At 37.1% G+C, this 25,014-nt stretch overlaps 1 protein-coding gene and 1 long non-coding RNA gene across 51 annotated transcripts; one reads left to right on the forward strand and one right to left on the reverse strand.

Moving 5' to 3' along the window:
- Window positions 1–202: 202 nt before the first annotated feature.
- On the reverse strand, window positions 203–1,817 carry LOC148783461 (uncharacterized). The gene is made up of 2 exons (XR_016051236.1): window positions 1,057–1,817; window positions 203–1,007 (listed from the first exon to the last, which is right to left on the reverse strand). It is a non-coding gene; the product is annotated as an uncharacterized LOC148783461 (long non-coding RNA).
- On the forward strand, window positions 268–20,177 carry LOC105421638 (uncharacterized). Of its 50 annotated transcripts, none has more exons than XM_088860192.1 (14): window positions 7,896–8,043; window positions 8,226–8,371; window positions 8,518–8,649; window positions 8,772–8,834; window positions 9,315–9,396; window positions 9,483–9,577; window positions 9,692–9,750; window positions 9,929–9,968; window positions 10,115–10,203; window positions 10,492–10,922; window positions 12,022–12,271; window positions 17,093–17,153; window positions 18,527–18,620; window positions 19,796–20,177. In XM_088860192.1, exons 2-6 carry the CDS (start codon window positions 8,301–8,303, stop codon window positions 9,507–9,509), a joined length of 375 nt encoding a protein of 124 aa, XP_088716318.1. In that variant the 5' UTR covers window positions 7,896–8,043; window positions 8,226–8,300; the 3' UTR covers window positions 9,510–9,577; window positions 9,692–9,750; window positions 9,929–9,968; window positions 10,115–10,203; window positions 10,492–10,922; window positions 12,022–12,271; window positions 17,093–17,153; window positions 18,527–18,620; window positions 19,796–20,177. The 50 variants fall into 50 exon arrangements, with proteins under 50 accessions (XP_088715936.1, XP_088716537.1, XP_088715867.1 ...); XM_088859847.1 differs by having other exon boundaries at window positions 9,483–9,573; XM_088859939.1 differs by having other exon boundaries at window positions 9,483–9,573; window positions 10,115–10,198.
- Window positions 20,178–25,014: the final 4,837 nt, after the last annotated feature.

Raw genomic sequence — 25,014 nt, forward strand, 5'->3', positions numbered from 1 at the left:
CATCCGATGAAAAAACGATATTTGAACCTATTTTAGCCGAGCTGTTAGCTGAGCTGAGCAGATATAAGCCGAGCGGAGCTGATATATGCTGAGCCGAGCTGATGTAAGCTGAGCCGACATGATGTAAGCCGAGTTGAGCTCCTTTGTGGACCCAACAAAATATCCACAAAAACAGAAAATTTTAAATTTTTTTTTTTTTAACAAAAACAACTCGTAAAAGCCAAGCTGCAAACCTAGAAGTGCTTCCATCGCCTTCTTCTGGTTTCTGGGTTTTCAAGTTTTTGCGGGTGCTGGACCTAGAAGGCATCTGCATCAAGTATTTGTCAGATGAAGTGGGATGCCTCATTCATCTGAGGTATTTTGGATTAAGAAATACGAGTCTTACAAATGTTCCCGAGTCGCTCAAGAACTTAAGACGCTTGCAAACGCTGGACTTAGAGGGATTCGAGGGAAAGCTCCCAACTGCAATTTCTAAACTCCATTATTAAAGTTCAAATAGGTCCTGATCCGTGAGGTGAGGTGAGATGGGTCATCCTCTACTATCACGTTCAATATTTTACCTGAACATCCAACATACCCAAGTGAGAGAGATTGCTCTCACTGAGGAAACACAACCACTTCTCAATGATAAAATTCAAATGGATTCTTAAAGTTTTCGCAGTGAAGGAAACTCGCTGCTGATGGGTGCTCCCGCGCGGCAAAATTAGTGAAAGTCGGGCACACCCACCCTATTCCCCAACAAAAAGCACTCAATCGACTGAGCTGAGCTCCTGCCACTCAATCTACCACCCGGTCGCCCACTCTTCTGCATCTCCTACAAATTTTCTATTTAAGAATTTTTTGCCCTGTATTTGATTAACCCGAATAAATCTATGGAAACCCTATAGTGGTGAGTGAACATCAATTTTTTTTTCCTTATTTTACAATTTTTAAAGAGGGTTGACTTTGAGCTGCAAACCTTAACCCTGGTTTGGCATTTTCTTCGCTTTGATTGATCTGCTGCAAACCTTAACCCTGGTTTGGCATTTTCTTCGCTTTGATTGATCTGCTGAAAACCCTAACCCTGATTTGCAGTTTGTAAAAAGTCAATAAAATTTTATTTCAACGAAATCGTGAATAAAAATTATGCCTGGAAATTTTGATTCTCTTATGAAAAAAAATAAAACGAATCTGGTTAATTTATGGAAAACTATAAAAACAATGTTTTTGTTTCCTGATTTATCGAAATAATTGTCAATCAAAGTGAGCATGTAGTAAATGTGAACCTAAATTCTATGGAAACCCTAGAGTGGCGAGTGAACATTAATTTTTTTTTCTTTGATTTACAGTTTTTAAATCGCTCTAGTGATGTATCAAAATAATGGTCAACGATTTGATAAACTATAAAAAGAATGTTTTTAAATCACTGATTTATTTTGGGTCACCAAAAAGGGTTACATGTTGCAAAGATAAATTAATTTATTTTTTGCAGCCTTACATCTTTTATATTTATGTAGAAATTACTATTGTTCATTCAAAGTTCTATGCGGTATAACATGCTAGTTTAATGCTCAAGATGCTATTTTTTGATCTCAACTGATGGATTTCTAATGGAATTAGTTGGTATTAGCTTACAATTCTGTAGCCGTTTTTTGGGTTGTTAGCCTTTGATGAACTCAACAGTATGATAAATAACTTCCTCTTATAATTTTGTAATTTTTTACTGACTTTCTGTTACAATTTTCAAAATGAGCCTATTTATTGTTCATTTGTTGGCTATTGATTTTTTTGGTCATGGTAAATTGAGGGAGTAAATATGTGATAATCAATTCCCAACGTGTCATGTAAGAGTTGAGGCTAGAGAAAGAGTCTGTAGTTGCAGAAGATTTGTTGTATGGGTTTAGTTGAGGAGTCATGTAATTCTGAGTCAATAAAGGGAGTTAAGAGACAGAGAGAAGTTGCCTATGCAAGTGTGGGTGATATAGATGAGAGTGAGAGATTGGTTGTCTCTATTAGTTAAATGCAATTGGAAGGAATCTTTTTAATAGCAACCTCTGCCTAGGGGGGGAAACATGTATGAGAGAGTGATGGGTTTCCGCAACTATAGCAGATTGTGCCTATGGAAAGACAGAGACTTCGAATATAAAGTTGGAGAGAGACTGCAGTAAAATGCACAAGGTAGTGTGTGTGTGAGAGAGAGGTATTCTGGTATTGATTTGGATTTTTGGAGCTATCTGAGGTCTGGATTTAAATTGCTTGGCCTATTGACCTATAAATTTATAATAGTCTCATGACTGCGTTACAAGCAATAAAGAGAAAGGAGATGAGTCCCACAGCTGTGTATTTGAGAACTTGTGCTTGATTTTGCTTCCAATGAAATGGACATCTAGAACGCTGCTTGCTAGCTCTATTTTCCTCGCATTTCATGTCACATTTCCAATTGGAATTTATTCATGCATGGATCAATCCTTATTGATGAAGTTTATTGCGTGAATCAGTAATCAATAATTTTGCATAAATCAATACTTATTGAATGAATCAATGCGTATTGATGTAATTGTGGGCATGCTAATTTACTGTCTTCTGTTGCCTTTCAAGATAGTATCAGTCTTTCACTGCCAATGAGTCGAAATTGTTAGGATAGGATCTATTCACATGTCTTTGAGTTCTTGTGATCTTTACTTTCCTTATTTAACTCTGAAAATAATTTTTATTAGTCAGTTGATTGATCAAAGTTCTGTGACCTTTGCTCTTCATGACGTTTGTCTCTTTCAAGAACATCAAAATGAGAAGCTGATTGTTAGATGTCTTTTATAACTAGACTGTCTTTTGGAACCTACTTTTGCATCATATGCTGCTTAAACTAGCAGTCACAAGTCACAACTCACACATACATGGGGTCTCTAGCATAATAGATTGGGGAAATGAATTGTCATTAGACTTCAAATATTGCTTGCTTCTGGTCCCTTTGTTCTAATTCATGTATTTTTCATTGAAATCTCAAATAGTTAGTAGGGTTGCAACTTTTGTAAAAACAGGCTAAACATCACTACTTATTTCTACAATTTTGAGAATAAAACTTTGCAATGTAGCTACATTTGATTCTGTTTATTCGAATGTCAAGGCCCATTTTCTGTTATAGATTGGACGAACATGACATTGCAACACAGTTGTGTCCATTCTGGGAATAAAACTTTGCTATACTCTCTCTCTCTCGCTCATTATCTCTCTGTTTGAGTGATTGCTTTCATGTTACTATTTCAAAGGTGGCAAATCTTCTATAATGTACTGGTGTGATGGCAAAATGGAATGGATAGCTTTTAAACTTTTAAATATCTATTTCTTAAATAATAGGAATATGTTTACTCTTACATGCTGCTTGTGTATTGAGTGAAATTTTGATATTGAGAAAATCAATTTTGTTTCTTGTTTATGTAAATATTGGTAGCATCAAAGGCGGTTCATACTTTTATAAAATCTCCAATCACAATAAAGTATTTCTTGAATCTATTTACTTGTTTGGTATTATTATGTTTGATGAAAGGAAGGAACCTTATTTACTTACAAAATGTTATTAAAGTGCATTTTGCACATCATATCAATAAAATACATAATGAACAATGTTAGATGCAGTTTCCAGCTTTCCCGTTGCCAAACAGGTGAAAGTACGAGCACTACAGTTTATCAAACAGGGTTTCCAGCTTTCACCCTACTAATTTTCACCTGCATCCCATAATTCATTTTCACCTGCATCCTAGAATTCAGGAAAGTCAATAGCTAGGGTGATTCCCTAGGAGATTGCAGTGGAAGTTAGTCTCATCCCTTTGTTTTTCAAGGATTTTGTGTGTTTTATTGATAAATCCCTCTCTTTATTTTCCTTAATTTACTCTCCTTCCCTCCCACCATATTAATAAAGGAAAACATTTATATAGAGCCGAGGCTCTAAACAATCAAATTAGAGCCCACCTGAAAATTTTCACTAGAAGAGGTTGGTTTGATGCCCAAATATCCTGAAATTGATCATCTTGACATCAAGATGCATGGACTTGAGAAAGAAATGGATTTCAAGTTTGGAAATAATGCATTTGTAACACATTTTTGGACCGTCAATTTTCAAGTTTTTCAAGTTTTCATAGATCTGTTCGATCTACACTATTTTTAAGCTTTAAATTTTATAATTAAAGATGAAAATATATTTTAAGGCTATCACAAAGATTTCCAGTATTGAAACCACATCCCTCTCAACTTGGTTTCATAGATATGCATCATGACTAAGAGAGAGATTCTTCTAAGGAATGGCATCTACTGGTGCTTACCTGAGTGTTTTGGAAGCATTATAGAGTTTTTGGCTGAGCTCATCAATGGAACGAGAGAAATGATAAGTATATTTACATAAATGAAACAGGTTTTTTTGTTGATCTCTCTTTTTTTTTTTTTTTTTTGCTCTCTTAATTCTGTGTAAGATATTATTGGCCCCGTTGCCCATTGCTTGAAGCTTATACCATCAAAACCGCTAGAGTTGCCAAGGCTAATCATTGATGAATGGCCTTTAGAGCATTAAAATGAGTAATTGCTTACTAGGTTAGAGCTTTTCTTTGTTTTCTCTTTTTTTTTCCTTTTGAAATATCTATTAATTTTTTTTGGAGTGGGAAAAATCCTGATTTTCTTTGTTGATGGCATATATGATTTGAGCACTCTAATTGTATGAATGATACATATCGTAACATTTTTAAATGCTTATAGTCATCTTCATATATTTTATCATCATACCAATGAATATTATCTTATATTACGAAGAGATTGGTTTCTCTAAAGGCCATTCATCAATGATTAGGCAACTCTTGCGGTTTTGATGCTATAGCTTCAAGCAATGGGGCCAAAAATATCTTACATAGTGGGAAAGAGAGGGATTTGTTAACATGGTGGGAACACGTGGCGGACTAATAGGGGGATGCTCCTCTCGCGTAATATATAATACCTACCTGAGTATAGGATATTAAAAACAAACAATATCTTAATACATGTGCAGCCGTTCCCAAAGAGATATGACATACGAAGCCATTGCTTTAAACTGCCAGCTAGGACAAGTTGGACTTAATTTGAATTGAGACATGAAACAATTATATAAAGATACAAGAAAATAGACTGCCTTACCAGTTATGGATACCCCTTTATATACGATACCTCCCTCATGGCTGCCAAGCTAGCATATCTTCTTTTTCTATCTTTTCTGTGACGTTATTCATCAGAGATGTAGACATGCTGTTCAAAGTGTTGGTATGTGAAGTGAACAAATGCACAATTGGATGCCCAATGAGCATTTATTAAATTTCATCCGAGTGATAGAGGGATGTCTTTCCCTTTGCATAGATCAAACACAGGCTTAGATTGTAGGTCATCAATTTTCTTCTCTATATGGATATTAAGCATCACTTGACTTGGATATTGCACGTGGAATGCACTATATTTTGAATCCTGATGATCAATTGTGAGTTTTCAGGGATCTTTGGGTTGTTTATCACGAGATGCATATTTGGCTTTAGTTGTTATGATTGGATAGCTTGTAATGATCTGAATTGCATTTCAGAGTACTCTAGTTGTCTGTATTTTATTATTCTTGAAGTGCTCAAGATGCTCCTAATATTTTGGCTCGGGGAGTTAGTAACTTTGAGCTATCATTTCACTTGGCTTGTGAAAGGGGGAAGCATCCTGGCTGTGAGATTCCGCATTTGCTCAATTACAATGCAAACACAGAATACGAGGAAGGGTGAATGAAGTTCAAAGCATTTCACAGACCCCATGGTGTCAATCTTCTGGAAAGAAGTGGCTGTTCTTTCCTTCTCTTCTTCTTAATGTTACTTGTACTATTTCTCTTAGATTTTGATGGTGAAAAAGGTGGATAATCTCTCTCTCTCTCCCCCCCCCCCCCCTTTCCTCGTTCTTGCAGGACTTATTCTGGCTTTTGACAAGATTGGTAGGGTCTGTCACGTCTACTTGACACGTGACCATGCGATTCTGCTTCACAATCTTCTTAATGGTGATGTCATCCAGGCCATTGCGCAATTCAAAAAGGTTGGTCACCTCTGGACTCGTATCCTTTTTTAAGCTAGTCATGTATGAGTGATTGACTCAGGTGTGGTATTGATTGTGTTATAGATCCTTTTTGGCAGGAGGTTCGCTTTGAGGATTACAGGATTTCTAGTCAAAATGATGATCGCAGTGCATTGGCAGTGGACCTAGGACTGCTTCACCGGGCTCTACAGAGCAGTGTGAGCATGGATGGTGACAGGTTGCAGATCAAGCTTGTCAAGAAGCGCGCCGTTGCCTCTGTACAACCGATGCCTTTCCTCAAATTTGAAAGCAAGGTCCTCTCTCTATCTTTCTCCTGCCTTACAACCTCTCTTTCTGTGGCTATTCTTTTCTTCTCCATATGGTGGTTCGCAACAGGGCTACAGGTCTGCAGTCATCCAAGCTGTGCAAGTTTCCAAATGCGTGTTGGGAAGACACCTCGAGAGATTTAGTGGGCTCAAAAATATTCAAACACTAGTTTAGTCTCCAGGCGCAAATAGAAATCCTACTAGCCCAATTGATTCCTAGTTTTATTTTGTACATGATACATTTGTATATGTCAGTGAAGTGTATTCCCCCATGCTGGATGTGGTCCACCATGAGAGCCTTTTTGCTAATCAATAACCAATCGAGAACCTAGGTTTTGGGCTGGGCTGGGGAGAGCCATACCTTGCTGGCAATGGCAGGGGAAGATCACTTGGCCAAAGCTTCTCATAGAAAGATGTTCTGCCAAAAGACACCCTGATTTAGCTGGCTCCTACACCATCTTGTCCTTGCCGTGGTGAGGAAGGAAATTTGGATTTAGGGGTTAAAGAAGGATTATCAGGTCTCGGATTTCATCATTGGACAGTTCCATTCTAAACCTAGGATCAAACAACATGCCTAAAGAGAACTTTGTTTGCATCCATGACATGACAACCTTGGTCAGCTGCCACTGGGAAGATGATAGAAAGCTTAAAGCGAAGTAAATACATTACTAAGAATATAATGGTTTCTCTCAACCATTTAGTAAGAATATAGTGGTTTCTCTCAGCCTAAATGTATTTAGTAATGGGTGAAAGCAACCATTAGAGTAATGGGTGCCACAGTAAATAAAGAAAAAAGGAAGTCTTTGCTTTCCTTGTGGAACTTGCATAATATCTACAGTTGAGTTTGTCATTTGCTTGTTGTTCATGAAAATGGGAATGGATTTTGAAATTGTATTAATTTCTGAAAGTATATCTTAGGTTTTGTAAAGAAATATTGATTCTACTTCTGGGAATAATCACGAAAAAAAAAGAAGCAAAGCAAAGCCCTTTAACATAGTTTGGAAGTAAAAATATGCATTTTATCTTTTAGCAAAATGGCTAGAACTCCTTGAATATTTTGAGGCCCTCATTTCTAGTAGACAAGCATTAAAATAATTAGTTTGTGTATTTTTTTTATCTGTGGATGGAGGCCAGAATCTATGCAGTGATTATCTATGTGGCCAGTAATTTTTAAGATGCTTTTTTTTTTTTTTTTAAAACAGCTTTTCCCTGATATATTTGACACTCAAGTTATCCTTGATGCCGTTGTAAGTATCTATACTATCAAGACTCCTGAAGCTACTTTGTTAGCTGTCCAACTTCATATACCACCTTATGAAGAGTATTTTTGTTCGCTACATTTTGATATACCACAATATTTGTGTTGTTTTCTTGCCTTTCAAATTATCTTTATTTGAAAATGATATTCTTCATGAGCATTGTATGCTAGAAACATGTCAAGTTCATATTTTGCCTCTTTCTTTTCTGCAACCTTAATCAAAGGCCTTTTATGGTGTATCTGCAGTGTCTTATTCAGTACCCTTTCTTGGCTATTTTCAGGGGAGAGAAAAGGCAAAAGGATAAATATATGATGAATTGTTTAGAGATGTACTAGTTCGAGCGTACTACACGCACTGGTCCAGTGAAAGCATCCGCCAAAATAGGAAGGATAAACAAAATCACCTACACCGCAATTGTTTTTCCTGTGGTTTGTCTTCTCTTTTTTTTTGCCTATGGTACTCATTTTGAAAGTCTTTTATATTGTGAAATACACATTTGCTAACTTGCAAAAAAAATGTAATCTGTATATGGTATCTAAACTTTTCTATTTTCTCTTCATTAATGGACGTTCATGTCCTAAAAAATCTGATCTCATGTTGTAATGTGTAGACCTGTGAAATGGATTGCTTGGGCAATGTAGCTGAAATGCGTGATATAGTTTTTCAATTGGATTTCCTGGCCTGAATGCTCCTATTCCACCTGGTGCTAGCTTTGGTTATCGTCCTAGAGGTTGGAGCAAGCCTCTTGTTGGTGAAGTAAGCTTCCTATGATTCTTGCATTCAAGCTGTCATAGTGTTTATAATATTTTGTATGGATTCTTCTTCTGTGCGATTGTTGGATGTTCTCTTCATTAATGGATGTTCATGTCCTAAAAAATCTGATCTCATGTTGTAATGTGTAGACATGTGAGCAATGTAGCTGAAATGCGTGATATAGTTTTTCAATTGGATTTCTTGGCCCGAATGCTCCTGTTCCACTTGGTGCTAGCTTTGGTTATCATCCTAGAGGTTGGGGCAAGCCTCTTGTTGATAAAGTAAGCTTCCTATGATTCTTGCATTCAAGTCGTCGTAGTGTTTATAAGATTTTGTATGGATTCTTCTTCTGTGCGATTGTTTATTCTTTTCTGACAGCTTCTGTGAAATTTTTATTATGTAGTTCAGACGCCCACTATATGGTGACGGTTTTGGTGTCCAACAACAAGAACAACCTAATTATGAGGTATGCATTTGGGAAAGCTTTCTATGTAACCCCACCCACATATAATATATGTGACCCCTGATCTCAGCCATCAGATCTGAGTAGATGGCTTTCTATTTTATTTAGGTTCGCCCTAGTTTATGATGGGACGTTCAAAATTTCATCCAAAAATATTTTGTATAAAAAATGAAAAATAAAACAGCGTTTGGCATGACATTGTGGCATGGACAATCGTAGCCATCAATTTTGAATCAAACAACTAAGAAGTGGGGTCACGTGTAACATCTATGTTTTTTGAGTCACACAGAATGCTCTCCCTATCCATTTTCAATTGGTTTGTTGAATTAATAGAATAAATCCTGTGTTATTATAATAAACTTCATGGGCAGGCAATTAAATCTTCCTTGGTTGGGAAACTTTTCATGTTACTATGGTTTTCTTAGTTTTCTTAATGATGGCGATATCATTGTTGTCTCATTATACATTTTCCTTTGATTGCAGGAGGAACTTGTTGATAACAGTAAGAATTGGGATGACTTGGAGGAAGAGGAGGAACATATGGAAGAAGAGGAATTGGAGGCCGGTATTCAATCAGTTGCCAACCTCTCTCTCTCTCTCTCTCTCTTTCTCTCTCTCTCACTGCTGTATTAATAAATTGAGTTTTTTAAGTTCGCCGCAGCGCGCCAACTGGTGTGAAGGCACCTGACATCATTGATCTTCGAAGCAATAAAGGAAAGAGCCAGGGAAGCCTCTTTACCAAGTGAGTACGTAGAAAGATTTTGGGCACCATCTTCCAGTGAGCTACATTATTAGTCATCTTTTGATTACCATTTTATTCTTGCGGAGTCCAACACTCTATTTCTCTTGTTCCAAATAAGGTACTCGAAGAGAAGGAAGAAAGGATTGCACCAGGAACCTTACTCGGAACAACGCACATGTATGTCTGCACCTTAACTACCTTCTTATTTGACTATCATTTTCATCAATTTTAGGACTTATTTTGTGGATTTTCTTATTTCTCATTGTGTGAGTTTTTTTTTTTTTTGCCCTTTTGAGAGAGGATTTATCGTGGGGAAACTCTTGATTAGCATTTGAGAACTTTTGTCCTTGGACAGGTATGTGCTTGGGGCAATGGATAAAACTGGTGCTAAAAGGGTAAACAAAGTTTTTCTTTTGTATGTTAGTGTTGCTCTGCAAGCACTTAATGATTTGTTGGCTAGATTTATATATGAAATTCTTTCGACCTCTTTTCAATTATCCTTTGCATTTTGTCATACTGATTCCACATGGTCCTTACCCAGGTTGAGCTACTATTAGGACAAAGTAGATGTCACTCCTAGGTTGGAAGAATTAAAGTCTTTGGATGATGTTACTTTGGCAGCAAAGTAAGGTATTTTTTTTAATAATAGGAGCCCAGATTCTTGATGTATTGTTTGATTCATGGGTACAAAGTTTTATGCGTTTTATGGGAGTGAGTTATTCATTATTGGGTGACATGGTTCATGTATGAGGAAGCAAGGGAAGAAGAGAAGCTATGAAATCGACACAAAGGACTTCAGTGAGATGGTGGCAGATGTTTGTTCTGAGTGCATTCTAGAGTGGGCTGGAATTTTTGTTCGTGTTGTTCTATGGGTTTTCGCTTTTTTTTTCTTGTTTCAATTTTTTGAACTATGTGCAGGCTAAGAAAAAGAGGAAGCGCAGGATGTAGGAAAAAGGAAGGGAAGGCAAATAAGGATTTCAAGTTTAGGCACAAAGCTATGCATCAAATTCGCATAGCATGAATGCTCCCCCTCCCCCTTTGGATATATTCTGTTTGGTAAATATATTGTGAACTATGAAATTCGAAGGATCTAACACATTAGAAGTTCTTATTGACATGTAAAATGTGAAGTTCATTGGTCGATCGTGGGCCATCTTGGTTCGATTAATGAATGGACAGGGCAGCTAGTTGCATTATTGAGGTAGGAGTGATGTTTAATGGGAATTTGATTACTTAATCCATTCTGAGATCGTCAATGAATCTTAACTGTGCCTGAACTTGGTGGAAAGTTGGAAGTGGTTTTATTTTCTGAAGGGAAGCCGTGACCTATAAAGCATGAATTTCTCAAGGTTCGCCTGTGTGATGCTCTTGTTTTTATGTTTTGTTTCTTCTTTTGTTTCCCCCTTAGTGTCAACGAGCCACAAACACCATCTAAAGAAGCATCATTATCAGCATAAGAAATGTCCATTGTTGGCATGAAATAACTGGGTGCATACCATAGTTAGCGAGCCAAGGAATAATAAAATATTGGCATATCAAAATTTCGGTAATAAATCGGTTCTATTTCGTGAATATTTCGGATTTGGTTAAAAAAATGTAGTGAAAAAATCAGATATGTAAAGATCATAGTTGGTAAGTCTCTGTTTAAAACATGACTTTTTAAATAAATCTTTGATTTTTTTAAATCCGTTAAAAACTGAGTTTTTTTAAAGATCTTTAAAAAATTGTTTTTTTTAATAGTACCGATATAAATTTGTATTTTATCTTTTCTAAAAAAATTTATTCCCTGTAACTTTATTTATTAATTAATTTAATATTATTGAAATTTGGTGTAAAGATAAGTAAAGTAACAATGCAAGTAAATTAAAAATCTTGATTTAACAAAAAATACCTTCTTCATTTTGTACATATTTAAATAAATTTTGTATTTTTCATAACTTTTATAGTAATAATTTTTTCACAATTTTATCGATTTTCTCGAACTAGGCTCGGCTTTTATCCGTGCTAAAATGAGCTCGGCGCAGCGTGAATTTGTCTCAGCTTGGCTCGACTAATATCGGCTTAGCTTGGGTAATGTCGGCTCGGCTCGGCTAATATCGGCTTAGCTTGGCTAATGTCGGCTTGGCTCAGGCCAATGAAACTCTTGTTTATTTGAATTAAGTTTAGATATTTTAGTTAAGCCGAGCAGATAAAGCTGAGCCGAGCCGAGCCGTTTCAAGCTGAGCCAAGCTAATATAAGCCTAGCTGAACATTTTTTAGGGCCAACATAATATCCATGAAAACAGGAAATTTTAATGTGTTTTTGTTTAGAAAAATCGAATCTTTCTATTTAGACTATATCTAAAACAATAAAAAAAATGGGGCTTAGCTCAAGTGGTTCATACGATTGTGCCTTACATCTCAAACGTTCATTGGTTTGGTGGAGCTGAAGCCTGAATTTTAGTGCAGGTTACATGGTAAAAGCCAAGTTAGAAAAGTGCTTCCATGGGCTTCTTCTGATTTTTTGGGTTTTCAAATTGAGGGGCAGAATTGGAGAAGGGAGCGATGCCATGCCTTCGTTGACTGCGAATCTTCATTTCTTTCGGACAGTGTGCCCGAGTCTCTTGCAACCCTAGTCTTAGCCCATTCCATTATCACCCAAGACCCCCGTTGCCATCCTTCACTCGTTGCCCCAATTCACGGCTCTGGTTTTGCTCAGGTACTCATATGTTGGTAAATGTCTAGCAAAATGCAGCGCAGACAGCTTCCCCAAGCTTCAAATTCTACTCCGAAGATGGAGGATTGGGATCAGTTTTCGTCTCCTTGCTTTCCCTGTGAACGAAGATGAACTGCAGTTGCAGTTAATATTTAATGTTTGGACTGAATTGATAGTTTGCATGCTTCAATATTATAATGCACTAACCATGGTATTGTTGAACCAAATCATGTGAATTATGAACCTTTGTTGCCATTGGATGTGCAAGATTATGTGTGTGCTCATGAGTGTTCCATGCTGATAGACATCAATATTGTGTTAGAAGGCTTATCATCTTGAACTAGGGGGTTTAAAGTAAAAATAGTCAGTCCTTTGGAAGAAGATGAAACATAAAACTAGGTGATGAATGAAACTTTTCTCAATAATGCATATTTACCTTAGGAAATATTCCTTTCTATAAGTCTTTTGTGGCATGCAATGAGAAACAGAGCATCAACATATGAACTTATGCAAATATAGGGCTCACTAGTTCTATGTGGATATGTTATTTACTGAGATGGGAGATGAAGCCTTTATTTTTTCTTGTTGCTTATCCAAATCAGACATCATAAGGGTGATATCTATCAATTTTAGAGTAGTATTTGTTTAAGTCTCTAGGAATGACAGCATATTTGTGAATTTTCAGTTGTACTTTTTAAAATTCACAAGCCTCTGCCATTTATTGGTCTTTCTTTTAATAGAGATACTAGACTATAATGAATGTTTCTCCATGGAGAAAAAAGGACTACGATCTATGGCTTCATAGAGCTATGAGCTATCCTTGGATGCGTCTGCTTCCGAATTAGCCAACTCATCTGCCACTATTTTGACCTTCTGAAAAATGTATTTAACAAGTAATTGAGAACTGGTCTTACTAGTTCTGCTAGTTCTTTAGAAACAACTGATGGCTTTCCAAATTTTCTAGATCACTATGGTAGTATCGAACTTTATAAAACTGGTGGCTCATCTGTAGTTAACCCCATCTTACCACTGTTTTTGTTGGGTTTTGTTTGTGTGTGTGTGTGTGCGTGTGTAGAGAGAGAGAGAGAGGATCTTGGTAAGGGCAATTGTTGAGAAAAGGGGGGAGAGAGAGAGAGGTGCTCTCTAAAGTAGAATGGGAGAGAATTTATGTATAACTATGTTTTCATAGGAGTTTGTCAAAAAAAATGCTCTCTTTAGAGAGAGAATCTTGGTAATAGCATAGATAAACTTGTGAGATGCAAGGTTCTTCTTTTGGTCTGAGGTTTAGGAAAGGGGAGATAGAATCAATGTCTAAGAGACAGAATAGAGAAGAGAATAGATGAGACTTAGGTTGAAGCCGATTTCTATAGGACTTTAATTATATTTAGAGATAAGAGAGAGAGAGAGAGAGAGAGAGAGAGAGAGAGAGAGAGAGAAAAGAGACAAATTGAAAGGATGAGCCCTTGGGATGTAAAATGGAGAGATTTTAGGGAAAGGGAGAAGTGATGGGTGCAACACATTTGCTGGTTAGGAACTAAAGTCAACTACGGTAAGTTAAAAATTTTGGCTTACATTGGTCATCTTTTGGGAGATTTAATTTGAATCAGAATTATCCTTTGGATTTTATACATATCAAATTTAATTGTCTTGAATTGATGGTATGAGGATAGAGGTGCACATGCATTTCCAAGTTAATTAGTATCTAAGAAAAATATATTGTGTATTTATTTTTTTATCAAAACTCCCCTAATAGCAACACTCGTCAAAATGAAAAAGGCCTTGCAACAGACGAATGCACAAATTAAAGAGGCTTAGTACATAGTACTTGCTTTTAAAATTGGCTTGGATTTATTGCCTTTTCATTTGTCCTGGTTGATGATCAGTTGTTCTTTTTTTTGTTTGTGACTAAGTAGATGATTCTCATGCATTTCAACTGGCATGGATTTTTTCCTTTACATTTTTCCTAGTTGAAGATCAATTCTGCTTTCCTTGGTTTGTGACTAAGTAGATGATTTTCATTCATTTCAATTTTATTTCTACCCGCGCTGACAATAAAATCCGCTCTTCTTGGGCATAATATACAACCAACTATTAAAATTATTGGATATTTATCACATTGGATTGATTTAGGATCTGCTGTGAACTTTAATTATATGGGGAATACTATTTTCATAAGGAAAACTGACATTGTATCTCAATTTAATGAAAGGGTGCCCCATGATTATCATCTTTTTTGGGTTATTTATGGTATTTATTATTTTGCATGAGAATTAAGTTAAATGAATGGGAACTTGCAAAATGGGAACTAGGTTTCACGCATGCTGATTTAATTGTATGAGGAATAGGGTATAAGGGTGTATTTTGGTCAATATCAAGGGTCCACAAGTGGGTTTAAATGTACTGTACAGACGCTTTGGGAACGGGACTGCTCCAATACCAGATGGTATGGTGGAAAGAAAAAAGAGGAATAGAGGAATCAAAGATCGAATTGATTGAAATAACAGGAAGCTTACAATCCAAGCTTCTAGCTCTCTGGTGAAACCAAGATTTTGAACAAAATGATATCTAAGTCTGAAAGCAAAACCCTGAATACGACCACTATTTAGAATAAAAGATCTTACTTAAATTCCAAGGAATCTTAATTCTAATTGACAAAAAAGAAGTCCTGATTAAAACTAAATGTGTGATAACATTTTTACCCTTGATCAAATAAAGAATTCCATAAAAACTCTTAACTAGCTTAATCAAGCACTGATGTTGAGGCCTACTCAGCCTGTTCACCAAATGGCTTCATGCCCAAGCCCTCAATCAAGCCCATCCTTAGCCATTTATTCCACCCCTCAGCCTACCTCTTCACCCTTAATTCCACCTTAACTTCCTATTCCCCCCTGGCTATCATTTTTTTCACATTCCCACATTTGAAGGTCCCCTCCCCCCTCTGCTACCGTACAATCTCAGTGAAGAACATCCTTCTTCCTCACCCACACATCTTTCCCTCCCCTTTGATAACCCCTCTTCCTCCTATTCCTCGAAATCTTCTTCACCGGTCTCTGTAGACTCTAGCTGTATGAACGCAATCGACCAAGCCTAAGGCAATCCTCACAAGATCCTTTCAGTGATGGGCTTCCTGTTCAACAGCCCACATGAAGCCTTTCAAGCCTTCATCAATGTTGATAGTGAATCTAGACGCCAGTGTAAGTTGAAGAATGCCAAAGGTAAGGCTCCTGCCACCAATTCGAGAGCATTTTGAGAGCTATCCAAACTCTTTCAAAGTAAGGTACGAGAAAACAGAACCCTCAGCTAAGGTCCTCCCCATTCCCTCGACTCCTCAGCATTCTCGTCGCTCGAGCAAAAGTGCCATCAGCCCCTTAGGTATGCTATGAAGATCCTTATTTGGAATATAAGGGGTTTGGGTCACCCAGGAAAACGGTAAACTGTTCATCAATTTGTTTCACAATATTCTTCGTCTCTTCTTGGTTTGGTGGAAACCAACCTTCCTTCTCCCTCTCTCCCAAATTCAGAATATTTGGGGTTTTCCCCTACCAGTGGTTAGCTCTGAATGCAATAGGACCTTCTGGCGGTATCTAGGTCCTCTGGTACCCATCTCAACATGCCTTAGTTGCCTCTCACATTGGCAAGTTCTCTGTCACAGTGACCCTAGCTAGGATCACAGATTTCCTTTGTTGGAAGTGCATTGTGGTCTATGGACACATCAAAGTGTGTGAGACTGGCCTGCCATGTCAATAAAAAATCCTAATTCTTTTATTCCCTCTTTCACACACGTGCAAATGGACAAACAAACATTTATATTATTTGATCACATCCGCAGCCACAGACTCACCATGCTTCAGATGGTAATGAAATCCAAGAAACAATTCCTAATCAGACGATGGGTGCTCCATCATGATAATTTCATGCTTGGTATCACGCTATTGAAGGTTTACTTGAATACTTCTACTTCTTGATTCTAGAACAACTGAAACTATCTATACTAACATATAAAGTCCTTTGATGTCATTTCACATATACTTGAAACAGGCTCCGTAAGATTTTTTTCTTGTTGATCAGTTTTCTTTAGAATCTCTACTAATACTGAGTGCAAAAGATACGAGTCAGAGATATCTCAAAAAGTTCTCAGGACATTAGGTGATCTCTCCTGTTGCCTTATTCTTTACCTGACCAAATCATGGGGTAGACCCTATCTTGGCTGGAGAATTTTGAAAAAGCTTGTGATTGATAGATTTATTAAATGAATAAATAGCTTCGTCAGACTACAGTGGAGAATTATGATGCATGTGGATTTATTTCATTTGGGTTTTATCCATGGAGGATTCATCAGAAGATTCAAAACTTTTTACTACTAGATCCATCTATTTGGTTTCATTTCACCTTGAATTTGATCAAATTTAGTTAGTTGTTCATATTTCTCCCTCTTCTTGTGCGTGTGTTTGTGAGAGAGAGAGAGAGAGAGAGAGAGAGAGAGAGAGATGATATGAATTGCATCATAGGACACAAATAATTTAGTTGACTTGGGATTTGATTCATGCCCATAATCGGATGGCAACCTGCCAATGGAATATTTGGTAGTATGAAACGTTGGGATTAGTCATTACTTTGAAAAGGGACCACAAAAGTATAAATAACCATTGAATATGGAAAATTCAACTTTGTATACTTTTTGTTTGCCTTTGCTGGTTGCATTGTAGATCTTTGTTGTTTGTTTTGTTGAACAAGATGGTTTCTCAGGCAGTTAACCTTTTCTCAAAAAGAAACAAGATGGTTTCTCAGTTACCTCTATTGTTAAATCAATGTAATTTTTTGCAGGTGGTAGAGTTGGTTGTTACCTCTATTGGTCTTTCATCTGGCTCCAAGATAAAGTTGGCTGGTGAGTTTGACTGCTTTGCATTAGTCTCAAATAGGCAATGAAGATTCCTGTGTGTATATTTATAATTGTGCATGCTCTGAAGTTACAAATTTCAAAACTTTTTATTTCCTTTTTACTTATCAAATTTACCAGAAATTTAGAGGCTGTGTTGTTAGAAAGATGCACCCTAAGAACACTATAAAAATAATTTGAATAGTGAAAATGACCAAAATAGTCCTACAAGTATTTCAAGGGATTTTGGTGAAATGGTTTTTGATAATTTTTATTATTTCAATTTTTTGGTTCTGTGCTAAATAGATGGATACATCCCTCAAATTTGAAATGAAAAAAAATAAAATAAATTGAAATTCACATGATCCCAATAATTCAACCAGGGAGCTTTGAAAATTGAGAGTTTGTATTCATTCATAATTACCCTCAATTCTCTCATTTGATAAAAAGGAAAACATTAAGGTAGTTTTAACTAATATAAGGGGCAACCAATTGTCAAAACTTTTGGAGTAATTTCTAAAATCACCAATAGGATGGTTCATTCTAGTATATATGCATAAAGGAAGGTGCTTCAGAAGTGCTTTATCCATGCTAGAAACGAGACATAACAAGGAACCCTAGGTTAAAAATTGTGGAGCTTTACCATTGTATTATCTGGGCAAAAACAGAGGTCTCAGTATCGTATGTATGGAAATCCGTTGAAATTGTAAGTAACGTTTTACTTCAATTACCAAAAACAAAATTTGAATTTTGTCTGCAATACAGGGATTTAGTTGTTCGTTGATGGTGTTGGCCATTATATCCTTTTGACTCACGAAGGTCAAAACTAATTTTTTTTTAAAATTTTCCAGAAGAACCAATTAGAGGAGTAGTTACTTCTGGACAATTGGTTTTGATGCTTTTAGTGAGCAAGTGATGCTTTGCCTTGTGAGGAAACAATTGTGAAAGAGGCACTATCAAGCCAATGAAAAGCAATGGACAAGCCACTACTAAGTCTTTGAGAACATAGGAAATGTTAGCTGCAACTGTATTAGTTCAGATAGGAAAATGTGGATCGTAGAGGATGGGAATTTTAGTTTTTCCGTGATTTTTAAGGAAATGAATGTAAACCCCTTGTGAGCCTCAAGTTTAGCAACTGGTTTAGGCAATAATGTACTTTTGTCTTGGCTTAAACACATGCCCATTCTTTAGATATATTTGATTGTGAAGGTTCTGGCATATTTTCTTTATTTCAACTAAAACCTTGACATTTTGGTTGTTGAAAATGGTTTCTTCCATCTCTTTTGAAGAGTGATGTATATGACTTCGAAACTGAAAGCCACAAGGATTGATTTTTTGATACTTATGGGTAACCGTTAAGACTTACGAACTTTTTATTGTAGTAATCACATTGACAAAGTTGGTGAAAATTGTTGTGAGATTGGCATCTAGCTGGACTCTAAAAGCTGCATGAGTGCCTGAATTCTCATTCTAGAGGTAATTATTGAACTGGAGAAGATATTGTGTCTCATTTTTGTCTAAGATGCCCTTTTGTAGGGATTGTACTTTATGTTCAAATTTAGTTATCTCTTGCATTATTTGTAGAATTCATTTCTGTTTGGAGCTCAATTGTACTGAACTTGTACCTGAATTGAGGTTTGATATTCAAACCAGCAATCTTTTAGAGAGAGGTGCATCTATGTAGTGGAAGACCCTAAACACCCTCACTATTCTTCAAGCTACTATCAAACCATTTCAGGTCGTCACTTTTTCTGTTATATGCTGTGACTTGATATTTCTAATGGGCAATCTCAATACTGATTGTGACATACATGACCAGATTGATTTGAAGTTAATTAAACCCTGGTAATGCACATTCCATAATACTGTTTTATTCCATGTTAATCATATCTCTCTCTCGAACTCTAATTTATGTGGGAAACAAAAAGTCTTATGAATTAGGGAATGGGAGGAAAGGCTTGTGGTCAAGCATAAAGAGTAGAGTAGGTAGTGATAGTGGAGTTGACTGCATGGTTGTTTGAGAAATTTCAAGCCAGGTCATGGAGCGAGGTATTGCTTGCTTGGATCACCTTGATTTAACATTCATTTGGTGAAGTCTAAAATGCATGGACAGACAGTCTGTGGGAATAGAAAGATACTTTTTTCTTTTTGGTGGTGGAGGAAGAAGGGCAGTGACGTTGCAAGGGTAGCGAACCAAAAGGTTAGGTTGTAGATGGTAAGGTTGGGGAATGCTGCAGGTTGGGTGGGAGGAAAGGCTAGGTTGTGGTTGGGGAGCTTTTGAAACGCTTGCAATGGCCTTATTAATGATTTGATAAAAAATGAATGACAAAATGAGTTGCTCAAATGCATAGTTTGATAGAACCAAATGAGTTGGTCAAATGACATTTGAGTTGGTCAAATGCATATTTTGATAGAACCAAATGAGTTGGTCAATCGTTATATCTAGCTGCTGTCAACAAGCATATATATTGGTAACAAAAATTCACCAATTTGTATCAATGTATACTTGGAGATTTGGCGGCTTTGGCAAAACTTAAGGCTATTTAGTTCTTTGGTTGGAAAATGACTTTCCATGTTAGTATGGTTTTCTTAGTTTTCTTAATGAGGGCAATATCATTGTTGTCTCATTATGTATTTTCCTTTGATTGCAGGAGGAACTTGTTGATAGCAGTAAGCATTGGGATGACTTGGAGGGTGAGGAGGAACAGATGGAAGAAGAGGAATTGGAGGCCCAGCCTCTCTCTCTCTCTCTCTCTCAATCAGAGGAAGCGCAAGATGTAGGAAAAAGGAAGGGAAGGCAAAGAAGAAAGATTTCAAGTTTTAGGCACAAAGCTATACATCAAATTCGCATAGCATGAATGCTCTCCCTCCCCCATTGGATATATTATGTTTGATTATTAAATTGTGAACTATGAAATTCGAAGGATCTGACACATTGAAAGTTCTTATTGACATGTAAAATGTGAAGTTCTTTGGTCGATCTTGGGCCATCTTGGTTCGATTAATGAATGGACAGGGCTGCTAGTTGCATTATTGAGGTAGGAGTGATGTTTATAGGGAATTTGCTTACTGAATCCATTTTGCATTCGTCAACGTTAACTGTGCCTGAACTTGGTGGAAAGTTAGAAGTGGTTTTATTTTCTTTTGGGAAGCCATGACTTATAAAGCATGAATTTCTCAAGGTTTGCCTGTGTGAGGCTCTTGTTTTTATGTTTTGTTTCTTCTTTTGTTTCCCCCTTAGTGTCAACGAGCCAAAAAACACCATTTAAAGGAGCATTATTATCAGTATAAGAAATGTCCATTGTTGGCATGAAATAACTAGGTGCATATCATAGTTAGCGAGCCAAGGAATAATAAAATATCGGCATATGAAACTTTGGGTAATAAATCGGTTTTATTTCAAAAGGTCGGTTAAAAAATATGGATCACCAAACAAAAAGGTAAGCTAAAGAATCGCGAATATTTCAGATTTGGTTAAAAAAATGTAATGAGAAATCAGATATGCAAAGATCATAGTTGGCAAGTCTCCGTTTAAAACACGATTTTTTCAATAAATCTCCAATTTTTTTAAATTCGTTAAAAACTCTTGAGTTTTACAACATGTCTTCAAAAAATCGCTTTTTTTAATAGTACTGATATAAATTTGTATTTTAACTTTTCTAAAAATAAAACTTATTCCCTATAAATTTATTTATTTATTAATTTAATATTATTGAAATTTGGTGTAAAGATAAGTAAAGTAACAATGTGAGTAAATTAAAAATCTTGATTTAACAAAAAATACCTTTTTCATTTTGTACATATTTAAATAAATTTTTTATTTTTCATAACTTTTATATTTATAATTTTTTCACAATTGTATCGATTTTCTCAAACTTGGCTCAGCTTTTACCCATGCTAAAATTAGCTCGGCACGGTGCGAATTTGTCTTTGCTCAGCTCGGCTAATATCGGCTTAGCTTGGCTAATGTCGGCTCGTCTCGGCTCATGCCAATGAAACTCTATTCTATTTGAATTAAATTTAGCTGTTTTAGCTGAGCCGAGCTGATAAAAGTTGAGCCCAGCCGATTTATGCTAAGCCGAGCCAAGCTAATATAAGCCGAGGCGAACTTTTATGAGGGCCAACATAATATCCATGAAAAAAGGAAAAATTTAATGTGTTTTTTTAGAAAAATCAAATCTTTCTGTTTAGATTATACGTAAAACGATAAAAAAATGGGGCTTAGCTCGAGTGATTCGTAAGCACTCGACAATTGTGCCTTACATCTCAAAAGTTTTTAGGTTTGGTGGAGCTGAAGCCTGAATTTTAGTGTAGGCCACAAGGTAAAAGGGAAGTTAGAAAAGTGTTTCCTGGGCTTCTTCTGGTTTTCTGGGTTTTCAAATTGAGGGGAAGAATTGGAGAAGGGAGCGATGCCATGCCTCCGTCGAGTGAGAATCTTCATTTTCTTCCGGACAGTGTGCTCGAGTCTCTTGCTACCCTAGTCTTAGCCCATTCCATTATCGCCCAAGAACCCTTTTCCATCCTTTACTCGTTGCCCCAATTCACAGCTTTGGTTTTGCTCGGGTACTCATATGTTGGGAAACATCTAGCAAAATGCAGCGCAGACAACTTCCCCAAGCTTCAAATTCTACACTGAAGGAGGATTGGGGTCAGTTTTTGTCTTCTTGCTTTCCCTGTGAACGAAGATAAACTACAGTTGCAGTTTATATTTATTGTTTGGACTGAAGTGGGAAGAAAAACCTTTAAGCAAAGCCCCCACTAGCAGCTCAAATCTCTTCTCCCCAAAAGTCTTGACGACCCTGGGTCTACAAGCCCTTAAACAAGGCCCCCAGTCGTTGAAGCACCTCAATCATACCCCAGGGAAGAAGCGTGTTATGATTTCCCCTTTTTCGGTGGTGTTGATGCCGGTGGCTGAGAAGAAAAATGAAAGCCAAAGGACCAATTTTGATTCCAAATGTTGTTCATCTCGCTTCTCTTGAAGCACGAAATTCAGCGGGGCAAGCTGTTATAGGGTATTTTTTGACACTTGTATCCTCAGTGCAAATATGGAGGAAGTTAATCGCGACCTAGGCCCACGGGTACAAAAATACCTGCGGACTACGAAAGCACTGTTAAAATAAATCCTGATCTAGAGTGAATTTTTGAAAGGCATTAGCTTGATCCCAAAAAATGTGTGGGGATAGCATTTGACTCCCTAAGAATGCCCACCAAGTTTCGTCACGATTCGGCGAATTTAATATGGATCAGACGCGAAACTAGCTTTCAAATTCGGCCCCTCATATGCTGAAAGAGCACCTTATAACTACATTCCTATCACCGGAGCTTCAAATGAATAACAGATCACTTTCATAGGATTTAGATGGTTCAAAAATCTTCAAATATCAAATTTCAACTTATTCAAACGCTTTTGGACCATTCTGCGGCCAACTTACCCAAAAAGGATAAGTTCAACACTATTCTGGCGCACCCTCGGTGAACCAGTTTCTATTTATGGAAGCTATGTCTTATGATTTCAAGATCACATTCAAAAGGCCATAACTTCTCTATCTTAAGTCGGATCAAGCACAAATTTTAATAAGATATTTGTCTTGTCGACGTGCACGTTTTGATATATGGCAATACCCGAGACGGAAGAAATCCTATAGTGAAGTTGCCCAAGAAAGCTCATGTGTTGCAAATTTCTGAAATAAGGAGATCCTCTCATTCAAATGGTCATATCACGAAGCCCCGACATCGGATCGACTTGAAAATAGGTCTGTCATGACCGTGATGTCGAGGGCTTCAATCCAAAGGAAGCATCACATTTGATAAATGATCGGAACAACTATTATTTAAGGTTGCAAAAAGATGTATTTTTCGACGACCGGATTCCATATTCTAACGACTTCCTCAATTCAAAAAGTGATGACCCGGTCATCAAATCAAGCCATTCTTGTCAATAAATGATCATGGCAACTTCTTTATCGTTCTATGATAAAAAGATCAAAGCAAAACGTTAAGAAACGGGCGAAATCTAAAATCTAAGAATTCAAATTTCTTATATTTTGCCGGATTTCATCAATGGCTCAAAACTTTCTATTCGAGGATCAAATAGTATGTCAAAACGATCGCCTCGCTAAAGCCATCACTTTCGTGGTATTCTTTTCGTCGAAAGGGCCTGAAATGAGCATTGAATGATCATCATAATCCATGGATACTAGATCTACTTACCTACTCCAATCGAAATCCCCCAGATGAAACGTTTTATAAGCTCCACTTTAGTTGAAGCTTCAAGTGGATTGGGTTCAAGCTTCAGAGGTTTAAGGCTTAGGGGGGTTTGATGGGATTGAAGGTTTTAATGGCTAATGGAAAAGAAGAAGAACAAGGGAGAAAGAGGGGAAAATGAGGGAGTGAAGAGGTGAGGCGAGAGAGAAACCAAATTTATGAGTGGATGGGGGTATATATAAGCATGGGGGGTGGAATATTGCATCTGCCACATGGCACTCAAGTCATCATGCACGAGGAGAGAGGATGATGCATGAGGAACACAATGATGGGGGTGGAAGCATGTATGTGCCACATGGAACTCAAGCGATCATGTATGAGGAGAAAAAATACATGCATGAGAAACACAATGATGGGGGTGGAAGCATGTATGTACTACATGGGACACAAGTGATCATACATGAGGGGAGAGAAGGCATGCATAAGCAAGCATAGAGAACACATTGATGAAGGTGGAAACATGTATGAAGAGAGAGAGCATATGATAAGATAGAGAGAGTATGTGTGTAAACATTGTGTGGCAGTCATACATGAAGTAATCATGTGCATAGGGATGGGTGAGCTTTCATGGGGATTCATGCATAAAAGAGTGTATACATGGATGGGGATGCATGCATGGTGCATTGGGATGCGTTGTGAAAGAACAATTTGGGGTATAAATCATGGTTTTTCTATGGTAGCTCGGATTTGAGAGATTTTTGTACCATCGGAAAGCTTGTGATCCCTACAATAACATGGAACCACTCAAAACACTTGACAAAGGTTATACAACAAATCAAAAAAGAAAATTGAGGTAAGCATTAATAGGAAACGATTCAAGATGTAAACATGATTAACGACCGAAAAAGTCTTGGATGTTACATCATTCCCCCCCTTGAAAAGGATTTAGTCGTCTAAATCATACATTTTCTATTCAAATAACTGGGGATACTTTTCTCGGATCTCATCTTCCCATTCTTAGGTCGACTCCTCCCTTGAATGGCACTGCCACAATACACGGACTAGAGGAATCTCCTTGTTATGCAACACTTACACCCTCCTATCCAGTATCTGAGCTGGCCACTCAATGAAGGTTAAGTCCTCTCTGATCGATATAGGCTCATATCTCAAGATATGGGATGGATAGAGTTGATATTTTCTCAATAAAGATCCATGAAAGACATTATAGATGTTTGCCAACTCGGGTGGTAAGGCAAGTCGATATGCCACGCTTTTGACCCTCTCCAGGATATCAAAGGGTTCGATATAGCGTGCGCTCAGCTTCCCTTTTTTCCCTAACCTCATGATACCCTTTGTAGGTGACACCTTTAGAAAGACCTGATTATCCACCTCAAACTCAAGGTCTCTCCTTTGGCTATTGGCGTAACTCTTTTGTCAACTCTAAGCTGTCATGAGCTTCTCTGAATCAATGCTATCTTATCTGAGGTCACCTGGATGATTTCTGACCCCAAAAGCCTTCTTTCACCATTCTCGTTCCAACAAATGTGTGACTCGCACTTCCTTCCATACAGCACTTCAAATGGTGCATTCTGAATACTGACTTTGAAGCTTTATTATAGGCAAACTCAATCAGTAGTAAATAGTCATCCCAGCTTTTCATAAAGTC

This window comes from Amborella trichopoda, chromosome 1 (assembly GCF_054954075.1).
Source record: "Amborella trichopoda isolate Santa Cruz 75 chromosome 1, AtrichopodaSantaCruz75HAP2 v2.0, whole genome shotgun sequence".
In the NCBI taxonomy this organism is placed as follows: domain Eukaryota; kingdom Viridiplantae; phylum Streptophyta; class Magnoliopsida; order Amborellales; family Amborellaceae; genus Amborella; species Amborella trichopoda.

Coding starts and splice junctions, on each gene's coding strand:
- LOC105421638 (XM_088858749.1), top strand. CDS start 8,301: ATGCTCCTATTCCACCTGGTGCTAGCTTTGGTTATCGTCCTAGAGGTT. Junction 8,650..8,776: donor GCAAGCCTCTTGTTGATAAA/GTAAGCTTCCTA, acceptor TATGTAGTTCAG/ACGCCCACTATATGGTGACG. Junction 9,574..9,691: donor CAGGGAAGCCTCTTTACCAA/GTGAGTACGTAG, acceptor GTTCCAAATAAG/GTACTCGAAGAGAAGGAAGA.